Genomic DNA, 12,668 nt, shown 5'->3' with positions numbered 1-12,668 from the left:
GTCTAGATTATGTACCTCATATTTAGTTATATTTCACACTTTGCGTATTGCATGTTGCAAGATGGATGCATAGCATATTTGCATATCTTATTCTATCTATGCAACATACAATATGCAAAAACACAACCCACATATTTCACATTCACATTATACTCACACACACATTTATATCTATTCAAGTTGTGGCATAGTACGCGCCAAAAGTGTTCTTTGACATAAGGCGATGCGCTGTGTTGGTAGATCATTGCGAAATCAGTAGATTGTCACATGATCTCCACTGTGCAACCTCTAAACATCATCATTCGCATTATTCCATCAGCGAATGCTACTAATGGTCGCACATATTCACTGCACTCGTCTTATTCGCGGCGCTGGACCTCTGTATTACTGCGATTCCCTAACTCTATTCTTCTTTCTATCTTTCCTCTTTATCCTTTTTTCTCTTCCTTCTTCTTTCTCTCTCCCTTCCTCTTTCCCTTTATTTAGTACTCCTCTCTCCTTATTTTTATCTCTCACTATTCTTTCTTCATTCAAAAATCACACTCTCCCTCATAGTAGTTGTCCTATTTAGTTATTTATTCTCTAACTTTCTTTCCTTCTTGTCGCAGTAATCTAAGTCTGACCTGATGCCACATTATTGAATAGATCACATCACATCACAATTCACGGTTTAACATAGGTCATGACCATTTCAGAAGTGTATTTCGTAATCAAGTTAGGTCATGCCCAGTAGGCAATTCACAGTCATCTGGCCATGCACTTAACCAGCATTGTATTATCACACTACCTTGCTGGATATAAAGATTACGGAATAGCCTAACAGGCCGATCGAGCAATTATTTACTCTTCATATTACTTACTTGCTCGAGCGACTTGTTCATCATTTACAAATGGTCATCACACATGTTAAACATTATTCACAAATTATATCGCAAGTGTTACTGTCAGTTTGACACTAGTTCCAAAGCTTTTTGTGAACGGCTATGAGACTCATGTCAAGCCGACTAGTAGCACTCTATTCTATCTTATAGCAAAACACACATTCGATACAGCAGTAAGACGTCTCTAAAATTCTTTCTCTTTTTCTCTTTTCTTTCGTACACTCATTGACGCAGCAATGAGTATCGAATCTTTGTTTTGCATATTCACATGATACGGCACAGGTATGCCTATTTTATTCTAAAATCACACTTATACTCCATACGGGCAGTACAGTAGTGATTTTGGGACAAAAAGGTGTACTCTATTATTATCATATTATATTCTCATGTTATTATATTAGATTATTAGATTATCACAGGTTTAATACGTCGACGAAGCGCCACTATATTTCGTTTTAATACTTTCTTTACGTCTATTTTTCAAAACCTTAAGTGACGCTTCAGGAATATTGAACTCCTTTGTAGATGGTAGATATAAGATGCGATGCCGCATGCGCTGAGCGGAGGGAACATGTCACAGGACATGCTATAGAGATTATGCGGTAATCATATAGTAATGGTGCAAGAACATCATCCACCTTGTGGATCCCGACCCATTATGCGCAGATATCTCTCGCGACTTGTTTTCCTACCCTGCGTGGTCAGGTATTTGCCCTCTTAGCAATCTAATAGTAGTTTTCTATAATATTTTCACCCTTGTAGCACGCCTTTTTAGATAATTTAATAGTTCATAGCGATAGTTTATTCTAATCTTTCTTAGCGCTAACTTATACCTGACCAACTAGCAATTGCTGCCGCATTATATACTACTCCTTTAGTAGAATACTAACCCCTCACAATTTTACTAACCCCTTTTCGCAGATGGTTTTCCTCAAGCTTAAGGCGTCGTTGTCAGTCTAGCTGTAAGATCTTTCAGGTGATATTACTTAGCCTGAACAGCTACTGTCAACCTTGCGATAATGCTACCTGCTAAACAAGACGCTTTGAGACACTCACGCGATACTGTAGCGCAAAAGTTATCAGCGCCATCTATGTCTCAGGTAGGTTCCACGAAAGCCTTTTCTACTCTTAGAGGAAAGCTTAGGAAGGATAGGTCCTATTCGCGTTCTTGTTCGTCATCTAGATCGCCGACGCCAGATCACAGTCGTAGGGAAGAATCACACTCACCTACGACCTTAGTCGACTCACAGCTCCTGGCGAAATGCTGGGACGAACTCACACATGCAATTCCTCCTGTTATATCCACGCACGCAGAAACCTTGCCTTGCGCAGATACTAACGCTTTTAAGACTATCCATAGTACCGATCCTTACACTCGTCCAGCTACCACCTTTGAGATCATCTCAGCTATCGCGAAAGGTCAGAACATTAACCGAGTATTCGATTGTGAATTGGATAACGAGACCCAAGCGTTCGCTGTACCTCGATCTCATCGTCCCTTACTGTTGCTAACTCAACAACTTGGTATCGCTCTTAATCCCAATCACATCTTTAAAATGGCACACCTAGGTCAGCATGATTTTGTCTTTGTTGACAACTTCTTGTATACCGATTTCTTCAAACAGTTGCGAAGTATCTTCACAAAGGAGATTATACTTCCCACGTTTGGAGAAGTTATGGGTGCCAAGTCCCCACACCTTCCGGTCCTTTTAGTTTCACAGGCACTGATAGGTCTTCATGAAGTTACGGAGAAGATGACAGAGTATGTAAAACAACTGACAACACAGTCTAAGGTTACACCTAGGTTATTATTGACACGCATACGCATTATACAGGAATACGTCGACAACATCTACAACAGACGTGATACACTCTTTACTAACCTTTTGCCAGTAGTGTTTTCGCAGCCAACAGAAGTAGCTCTTATGGCGAATCTGTTAGCTCAATACAACATTACTTATAGTAAGATCATTACGGTTAACACAACATCAGTAGCCGCATGTGCAGAGGCTAAAAGAGTACAAAACCTGTATTTCGAACAACTGTGCGCTCAAGATAATCTTGCTAGACTACTGTCCACACGAACACACTCACAATCTTCTACCGCTTCTTCATCCCGTAGTGCCTCATTGTCGAAACTAAAACGCGCAGTATCACCACCTCCCCCACCACCACCACCTAAGGCGTCCAAACCGGCACATAAAAAAGATAAGTCACAGCAGTCAACATCATCTGATCCGCTGTCGAAGTTGCCGTTTGCTCTTACTGCTTCGTCATCTTCGACGACTACAAAGTCGCACACACAGCCGCGGGAACAATTTAACATCAAATCTGTTCCATCGCACGCCTCCAATGCTGCCTCTACGTTTGACTGTACGGATGCTCATTCTGCTGTCGGCCCCGAGGATGGGCCCTCAAAGCCCATTTCTCTGGTGAAAGACCAGGCCATGGAAGGAAGACCTTCATGGGAACCTTCGCAGTGGGAAGCTCCGTCGAATATAATTTGTCATTTTTGTAGGGAAAGACATTGGTCGTCTAGCTGTAGCAATGTGCCTCGATTGTCGTCGCGTATGCAGATGAACGCCGATCGAGGAGGATGCTTCATATGTTGTGGTCTGCATTCGGAGGAAGAGTGTCCGGAAAAGGATAGGAAGCGATGCAAAGCATGTCGATCGAGACTCCACGACACATCCTTTTGCTATTTGAATAGCGGAGTCGAGAACGATGTGGAAATAGCGCAGTATGGACTCTTTATGGACCAATGTAAGGCCGTAGCGCATATGGTAAGGAGTTCGAAGGAAGGTAGGGTAAGTTGGATTTAAAGGAGTGAGATTGTATGCTTTTATTTTTCACAAATTACGTATTTCACACCACAGCTTCTGTTCGGGTAGACCTTAAGTCTACCTTTTGTTGTTGTCGTTGTCCAATTCCATTTCAGGTTGCGTACAGCTGCAACAGCACAGAAGCCATTTTATCACAACTTCCGTTTTATATAATATGGGGAAACGGTGGGAGACCGTTATTACTTTTGACTATTTGGGATTTCACAGGTTGCGTTCCCCTCTTGTGATTTTGACTTGGCCCTGGGTTCTTTTTAGTCGTTGGTGAGGAAAATCTCCCCCTCACACAAATTACGTCCCCCATAGCGCACAAAACGCGCTCGTAGGCAAAATTCAAACTTTTGGTTATTTACCTTGTCGACGTTACGATCATCTCAAGTCGCTGTGCTCAGGAGCCGACAACACCTTCGTGCCACTACAAGCCAACGTCTCTGATATGTCTCGCAATGCTCGTCAAGGATGTACATATGTGTATATATGGAAACCGGTATCGCCATGCCATTGAAGTCACCACCGGTCACAACTCACGCCACAGAAGAAGAAGCTCTTCATCCCGTAGTAGATGACCCCAAACATCTCTTCTTGCTTACCCCTGGACCTAACCAGCTGTCAACGTCAAGGACTAGGCCCCACTGGTAGTCTACGATTAACACGTAGGTGTTGTACGTTGTGACTCGTAGATAAGGGCAAGTGCAGGTCTGCCTCGGACCAATTTGTCGTCGTCGGGAGTGTCGCGGATTCCACGCGACTCTTTTCACAACATCTAAAGGGCGCGTGCCGCGGACGCGACAAGGGTCCCGCAGCTCTCCTTGGTTTCGCGCACATTTCGCTCCGCCCACTTTTGCCGGTATAAAAGGGGCCGTTCCGAGTTCCGAATTCATTCTTTGCTTTGTGTCACCTGGCAAGCGGCAATCGGAACGAGCTCAAGGAGCGGAAGCGATCGATACGAACATCAGCGCACCCTCGATCAATACCATCAGTCAAGGGAGAGGAGGAGCTGCTCGAGAAAGAGGTAACCGGCGTCCCTGGGACTGTCCGGCGGAGTGGAGCGCAGGCTCCCACGTTCGTGACTTTGCCCATACGTCCGGGGATTTGTACTTGCCGGGCCCGTAGTAAGTGGCTGGTTAGGCCCCGCCCCATTAGTATTGTAGTTGTATATTTATGTAGTTTGGGATGAAGGCTGAGTAACTACTCAGTGTGCTGAGGTGCAATAGACTACACAGGGGCCACAGGAGAGTGGCAAGGCAGCGCACGTATGCGTGCGCGTAAGTCCAAGGGCTCGAGGAGCCCAGGCCGCAGCGCCCGAGGGGCGGCGGCCAGCGGTACCGCGCAAGTGTCAGGGTTTAGTGTAAGGCTGGCACGGGGCCAGAGTAAGGGTAAAGTACAGGGGAGTATGGCGGTAGCCTTAGGGCCTCCCAAGGTAGTGCTCGCGAGGCAGGGAGTGAACCATCGATGTCGACCGCAAGCCTAGTGGCTACCATGTTCACGTGCGGATAAACTCTAGCCCCGACGGTCCGCACCTATCGCTGTTCCCAGGGGTGTTAGGGTCCTAGTGCCAGTCTCTCACGGGACCCACACATCAATGAGCCTCCGGGACTGGACCTAGGAACTTAGCACCCGGGAACGCGACAGTATTTTAAAAAAAAATCAGAATTTCCTTATCAATCCATGAATACTGTAGGCTGAATCTCACTTATGGTCACTTAAAAATAGAATAACAAACAAAAACAAACAAAAACGTAAAATAGATAGGACTTAGTCAAACTTTAACATCTACAACAAAATTCTGGACAGTTTTTCATACTAGCGCCCATGAATGCAATTTTTATAAATGGTGGTGAGAAAAAGGAAAAAAGGTGATATCCATAGCTCTTCTAGGAATCTATTGAATCATATCAGGAAAATTTCACAACTTAATTCTTCTCGAAAAAAAAAAGAGGAAGAATGTTACTCTGGAGTAAACAAATTTCAATCAGTCCACGAACTTTTCTCAACATTCCCAGAAAAAAAGTGTATTTTTCCCGCATAATAAATATGTTCATGAGCTGATTGCTCAATTGAGTACCGCGCAAATATTCAGATTCTCAGCAAATCCACTCATAGAACTTAAAATCATGGGAAAGTCGGATCTTGAAAAAAAATGAGGAGAAGCAAAAAAAGCGGTTCTAGGGGTCCGAACGATTAGTGAAATCATGCAAATTAAATAAATTAAATTAAAATTATAAATGGTAATGTAAAATTTAAGTGAATCCCTTGGAAGACGTTCATTTTCAGATCGGTTTACTTCCAAAAAAAAAACGACCGCTCTCAATCAAGCAATAAAACAATGTCTCTCAATAAAGCACCAGCTACCTAATCCAACTATCCCATCCACGTAATTTTCGGGAATCGCGGACGAAATTACTCTACTCTTTTACACCAACATACGGCCACATGATGACTAGCAATAAAATGACGTATAGTGATGACAACACCTAGCGCACCCTCAATTATTCTCCTATTGAATCGGTTCCATCCCATGTAAATCGAGACGGGATACTTATGTCCGAGTCTGAAGAGTCTGTCTGAGGAGAAAAAAAGATGCAAGGATAATTGGCTGCTGCTGCTGCAAGGAGCAGGAACACGGAAGAATAAGATGTGATTGAATTGCTTCAAAAAAAAAGTCATCACTTCGAGAACGTCCCCTTCGAAAACACAGAAGAACTCTGATTTCTGAAATTTTCCGAGAAATATCAAGTGAAAAAATTCCCCATGAAAAAATAAAATATCACCAAAACTGTGTACTGTAACTATTTCTCTCACAATCGTCTTACTGTACGGTTTTTTTTCTGGTGGAACCTGCTCACGGTACGAACGAAGTAGCTTTTGCACTCGGAATTCTAGACTATTCTGGGTAAGGTCGCAGTGTGGAGAATCAATACCTATTTTCTGCATGTCCTCTCCGAACAATTATTTGGTGTGACAGCGGAACTGCAAAAATTGCGAAAATTGAAGCCCACGCAGACGTGGCACGTCACCAGGTGTCTCGTCTGGAAAAAAAAATCGACAGCCAACGACTCTTCCCACGCCGTTCCAGGAGAATTAGGGGGATGGGGAATGGATAATTGAGCTGATCTACATACCTTACCTGAAAATATTTGGGTGATTTCCACGGAAAATCCCAACATCATCAAATATCCCAATTTGATGATGTTGGGATTTTTCGTGGAAAATCAAATTTGTGCTATGAAGTGCGTCTGTCTTTAATTCAACTATGTACGATGGTCACCGCTACGCCGAAACAAACCCTTATGATAAACATAAACAGCTAGAAGCAACAACTAGAGGGAGATAGTACATATTTTAAGGAGAGTATAGACATTGCATCGAATATTCAACAAACAAGTATTATCTAATAGACATTGGTCGATATTTGCCTGCAGCAAGGAAAAAAATTTTGTCAGGAAACAACTTTTCTTCTAACACGCAGAAATACAGAATGAGGAAAATTTCTCAGGTGAAAAATAAATAGTACTAGGTCATTTTAGAATTCAAACGAAAGGAAGGGGAAAAAAGAAAACGAGGAACAAAGGAGAGCGAGAGAGAGAGATAGAGAGAGAGCGAGAGAGCGAGACAACAAAAGACGAGAAACAAACTCGTTCTACGAAGGAATCAAAAGGAAATAAAATTGATAAATGCTAAATTATGAGCTATTATTTATAATTATTTATTTTGAGAAAGGATGAGATGTTTTTCACCTTTTTTCACGATCACAGTACACTCACCGTCGTCACAAACAACGTAGGAACGAAGTAGAGCGATAAGTACACATCTTATTAAGATCTAAATGATTATCCAATGAAACAATGGGAAATTTAAGGACATGTAGTAACATCACGATGGTACTGTGATTAACCCCCCCCCCCCATACGTGGGTTTATATCGGGGGAAAAAACTAAAGTAAACTTTCCTACGACCGAAAATACGGCTAAGCGGATTAGTACGGTATTTCCATGAAAGATTACCTTTAGGTCACGATCACGTTGTGATAGAAATAATAAGTACAATTATTTTTAAAATGATAGACCTCATTTGATCTCCTACGTCACCATAATATAATCCTGACAACGATTTCAGCGTGAAGTTTTGATACATAACTTCATTCATTCAAAATAATTTTTTTGGATTTTTAAATTCAAAATTTCTGCTAAATTATCCTCACAGGAAAGAAAATCTGCGAGAAACAAGTTTCGCTGGATCTCTAACAGTGTTTTCTGAAGAACTGTCATTTGAAACAAATCCTCGTGAATCTTAAAACGAGATGTCCTTCTGAGGTTTGAAGAATATGTAATTTTTGACCGAGAGCTTCCACAAAAGCGTGTCCATTTTGAAAAGAAATTTCTAGGAACAATGGAATTTTAATATGACCAAAAAAAGATGGTGTAGACAATGAAACAAGACGCTTCATTCGTTTTTTTTTTCATCCTAGAAAAAAAAGCAAAACACTGCAGCTAACCAGACGTAATATACCAAAATGAATTCTTGACGGGGATGGGATAAGATGCTCGGATACAGGGATTAATGAACGAAAGGTGGCGAAGCGATCAAAAACGCTATCCGAGAAGCCTAGAAATGAAGCAAACAACGGAAATGTTTGAGACGTATGATATTGGCTAAGGAGGAAGGAAAGGAGGATGCAGAAGCTTAGCCGAAGAAAAACAAAAATCTTTTAAAAAAATTACTCCGTACATTGATCATGAGTCCTTCGTGAAGAAAGAAAAATAAAAATCATTCAAAACGAATGAATCCAGAGAAATTAACATTACGGTACTAAAATAATGCTAAATTCTCAACAATTTAAATATTTACTGATTCCCTTTTTCTAAAGGCAATTCACAGAAATTATTTATTATTTACAGTATCAAATGGGGTTTATGACGTGGTAGTTACAGTGAAACGCAACATGCTGAATAGAAATACAGAATTCGAATGAATCAGTGGTTCGAGTTGGTCAATTAAACTAACGTTGCAACTCTTTACACTCGTGCGGAGGTCGTGTACAGAAGAGATTTTGTTATTTATCTCATATTGTTGTATAAACAGTTGCTTTCTGGGTGTTTTCACAGTGACTCACTTTACTCGGGTTCAGTATCATCTACTTGCAAAGGTGTAAGGAGTTGTTTCGTTGGTTAAATTGATCAGTATGATGTTAAATCGAGTTTATAGACTTTTAGGGAAAAATTGTAGAGTTTTCGATGTGGTACCAAGCTAAATTCTAAGTTCGCTCTTCACTATTACTGGAAAGATCCATCTAAAATTTTTCCAGGAGTTGATTTAAAACTTCCTTTCCACTCTGAGCAATTCTGTTTCGTCACATTGAATGTCTTGTGGGTATGAGAATTCATTTTACTCGGATTTTTCTCATCTTATTTTCAATATTACACTTACTACTTGTATATATAAGTGAAATAATATACGTTAATTATTATTATATTTATCACTTTATTTATCAGATTATACTTCTATTTTTAGTTTTTATATTTCAAGAGGGTGCGATATAAACTAATTTACCGAAAGAATTACGTACTACCTCCTACTAAGCTCAAAGCTACTACCTCCTACTAAGCTTTGCATATTCCCTTTTTAAATCAACAATATTTCGAGAAGAAAAAACGGAAAAGACAAAAAACTCACAATTTACTTCTAGCTACGTTTTCAAATGAATCTTTTAGAGATACTTTTAAACACTCACCGGAATTCCGCGAATAGAAGTCAGCCGTGCGATCCATGATCTCTAATCGATGAAGATCCACGAGAAAAGAGAAGAACAAAGAGAAGAGGAACAAGAAGAAGACAACACTCGGAGAAGCCGACGAGGGGATGCGTGGTGGTGATGGTTTACGATGTTCAAGACAGAACATTGGAGTATTTGGAGAATCTGGTTAAGAGACTTGCTATGGAATCCGAGAATACACATGACTGGGAGTAATTTCGTCCTGATTTGCGGATCTCTGGGCTCCTGAATAATGTCGTTCTATTCGCAATTTCATTTCGTGTCGTTCACTCGATTATTCGATCATTCAGTCATTCATTCGTTCATCCACTCCTCCATTCATTCATTATTTCGACTAAAATTACGTGCGAACGCAACTGCTTCACTCATTTTCGTGATGATTTCATTTTAGTGTGAGGAAAAAGGAAATTCTGAACAAAAATCTTCCACATAGAAACTCAAAGAATTAATTTTAAAATAATGATCAAGGAAAATTACATAAAATCATCTCATTGTGAAGTAATAAAAAAGTGCTAACCAAAAATCTCCGCCATAAAAATTAAAAGTTTAGGGAAACGATATGAGACCGAATTTCAGAACAAAATATTATGAACGAAGACCATTAATTGGTTTTATTTCCTATTAAACGATCCTTGGTCAGTTTTAGTTCAACGTTGTCCTTCGTGTTGTTTTTTCCTTTCGCGTTTCGCCGGAGGAAAAAAAACCGCTATAAACACGATTTGTTATTCATCAATGTATGTTTCCGTATAATTAATAGAAATGATGATCGATGAACGGAAAACGGGAAAAGCGATCCCTCTGAGTCCCTGATTTTCTGGCTCTTTTCGAAAAGTTTAGACTATTTTTCCAAAAATTAGACCGACCCTCCTTTTGTAATCCAAAAGCTAATAACATAAGACCTTTTTCTCTCTCCGAAAAAGAAGGAAGAGAAAGTTTGCGAAGAATCTGAGACAAACTCCTGAAAGCTACGTTATATTAGAGGAATTACTGAATTCTGACAGAAACGTTGCTATTCGGCGTCCGAATGCATCGAATAAATCCACGAATGCGTCCATAATTTCCCTTTGACAACTTGTTTAGAGCGTTTTTGAATAAATAGACTCTTGTTGTGTGTTGTTGACATCTTCTTAATGCGTACATATTTTTGTTCGCATCGTGATTTGTTCAAGCGAAGGTGCACAGAGGTTTTTTCGGGACGGTTAGGCACAATGAGTAAATTTATAATATTTTCGTTGAAAATTCTAAAAAATGATGCTGTTATTTGCATATTAAAAACCAAAAGAAAAAATCAGAAAAACAAATCAGAGATATAGATTTACAAAAGAATTCCATTCAAAATTAGAATTCAAAATTGGGGATCGGAATTAATTTAGGAAAAATAAAAAAATGGTAGAGACGATGGTTGATGAATGATGAAGCAAGTGAAGGAATGAAAAGGAAATAATATGTGAGTGATATCCGGAGAACTGATATTTTGAAACGAGTAAAAAAAAGTTTGAGGAACTCAGAACTAGGAACAGTTGAGGACACCTTGTTCATTGAGTAATGAATGAATGAATGAATGAATGAATGAATGAATGAATGAATGAATGATCACGTGGACGCACAAATTAGTATATCCGGCAATTGCAAGACACACTATTCTATTGGTACGACCAGGGGAACCAATTCACCACCGCACATGTTTTCGCGGATGAATGCGACCAACGAAGTTAAGGATTCCTCCGGTTCGCTATACTATGTAGTAACAAACGACGAAGTTCTCGCTGTAAGGAATTCCATGATTGATTGAATGAATGAATGAATGAAGAGAGATATAGCGACTCCTATGAGCCTCTTTTATAAGGGAAATTTGTCACGAAACATTGACGTAAATGCATATTATTAATTATTATTATTTATTATTTCTAAAAATGCATACCATACGCACAGTCTTATGATATACATCCTATGTAATACGCTTTACGTTGTTGTTTACGTAATCATACCGTAACTGTTTACATGTTACACGGGGAAGCTTCTAATATGTCTTACGTCCCGAATTATTAGCTGTTTACGTTACTGTATAATACGCTATAAAGAAGTCGTATAAGTATATTGTTTTGCTGGAATCGAATCCTTCCCTCCTCTCCCCTCTACCACCAAGTGGATATCATATTTGATGGATAGGAAAAAAAAACAACAGCGAAGAGGTGAAGAAAAAATCCTAGATGTTGTCAAATGTGCGAATGTGTTATGATATTAATGAAGCCCGAAATTTGAAGGATAATTAAGTATGTAAGTCAGCACAGAAAAAAGTGCTTTTAATTTTGCTTCCTGTCACATCGAAAAAAAAGTTCTCATTAACATTTCCGTCATGGTTGAAAACGCTAATCAGAAGCAGCTAAAAAGATCCAAGGTGGAAGGGGTTTCAAGGCTTTTTAGAAAGAAAGTATCTTCATTTTTAGTATCGTAACCAACAGTAATTAAAGAAAATTGCTCCTCAAAATCCACTAATATGTAATTAAGCAATAAATATGGACCTGTTTCGGGTTAGAAAGTGCAAATTACAATCGAATACGAATTTTGCCATGTTTTTATTCCAAAATTTTTTCTTTTAACCTTAAATACTATCTTAATATTAAAAATGAAAGTTCTTTTCAGACTTCTATATAACCTTCTGTAGGGGGAATTAAAGCTGGGAATTTGGGGAATAAAACAGAAGAAGAAATCCGGAAATCTCCATATGTCACCTGGAAGTATATTAGCAAAAGAACAGCTTCGAGACATTTGCAACCTAAGAAAAAAAGAACCTGGAAATGAAACTAGGTAAATAGGTTACGGATATCTAGTTGAAAAAGAATTATTTAATAAAACCTAAGATCTGGATAAAGTGTGATCAAATTTCATCCTGAAAAATTATTTTTCACCTACTTCTCAGCGGAAACTCGTCCAAATTTAGCTGTTTAACGGGAAAGCACGGACGATGTTGTAGTTCTTCGTAGGCAGGTGATTCGAAGAGAGCTCCATGGTAAACATGAAATATGCAGTCTAATAGAACGTGAATAAATTTTTTTCTTATAGTAGTACAAGGAACATTATTCATTGACCAAACTGAATAATAAAACTGAATTACAAAATACGAGCAGAAAGGAAATTTCTAGGAAGTAAACACGCGAATTTCAATTCATTTCA

General features: G+C 39.4%; 2 protein-coding genes across 2 annotated transcripts; both read left to right on the top strand.

Moving 5' to 3' along the window:
- Window positions 1-1,406: 1,406 nt before the first annotated feature.
- RB195_016892 (uncharacterized protein) lies at window positions 1,407-4,360 on the top strand (the record flags this gene model as incomplete). Its single annotated transcript, XM_064183631.1, has 2 exons — window positions 1,407-1,483; window positions 4,180-4,360. The coding sequence occupies 2 exons, from the start codon at window positions 1,407-1,409 to the stop codon at window positions 4,358-4,360; spliced, it is 258 nt and encodes an 85-aa protein (XP_064039512.1).
- On the top strand, window positions 1,901-3,703 carry RB195_016893 (uncharacterized protein; the record flags this gene model as incomplete). Its single annotated transcript, XM_064183632.1, has 1 exon — window positions 1,901-3,703. One exon carries the CDS (start codon window positions 1,901-1,903, stop codon window positions 3,701-3,703), a length of 1,803 nt encoding a protein of 600 aa, XP_064039513.1.
- Window positions 4,361-12,668: the final 8,308 nt, after the last annotated feature.

Source organism: Necator americanus, chromosome II (assembly GCF_031761385.1).
Source record: "Necator americanus strain Aroian chromosome II, whole genome shotgun sequence".
Taxonomy (NCBI): domain Eukaryota; kingdom Metazoa; phylum Nematoda; class Chromadorea; order Rhabditida; family Ancylostomatidae; genus Necator; species Necator americanus.
This window is presented reverse-complemented; position numbering and strand designations above follow the sequence as displayed.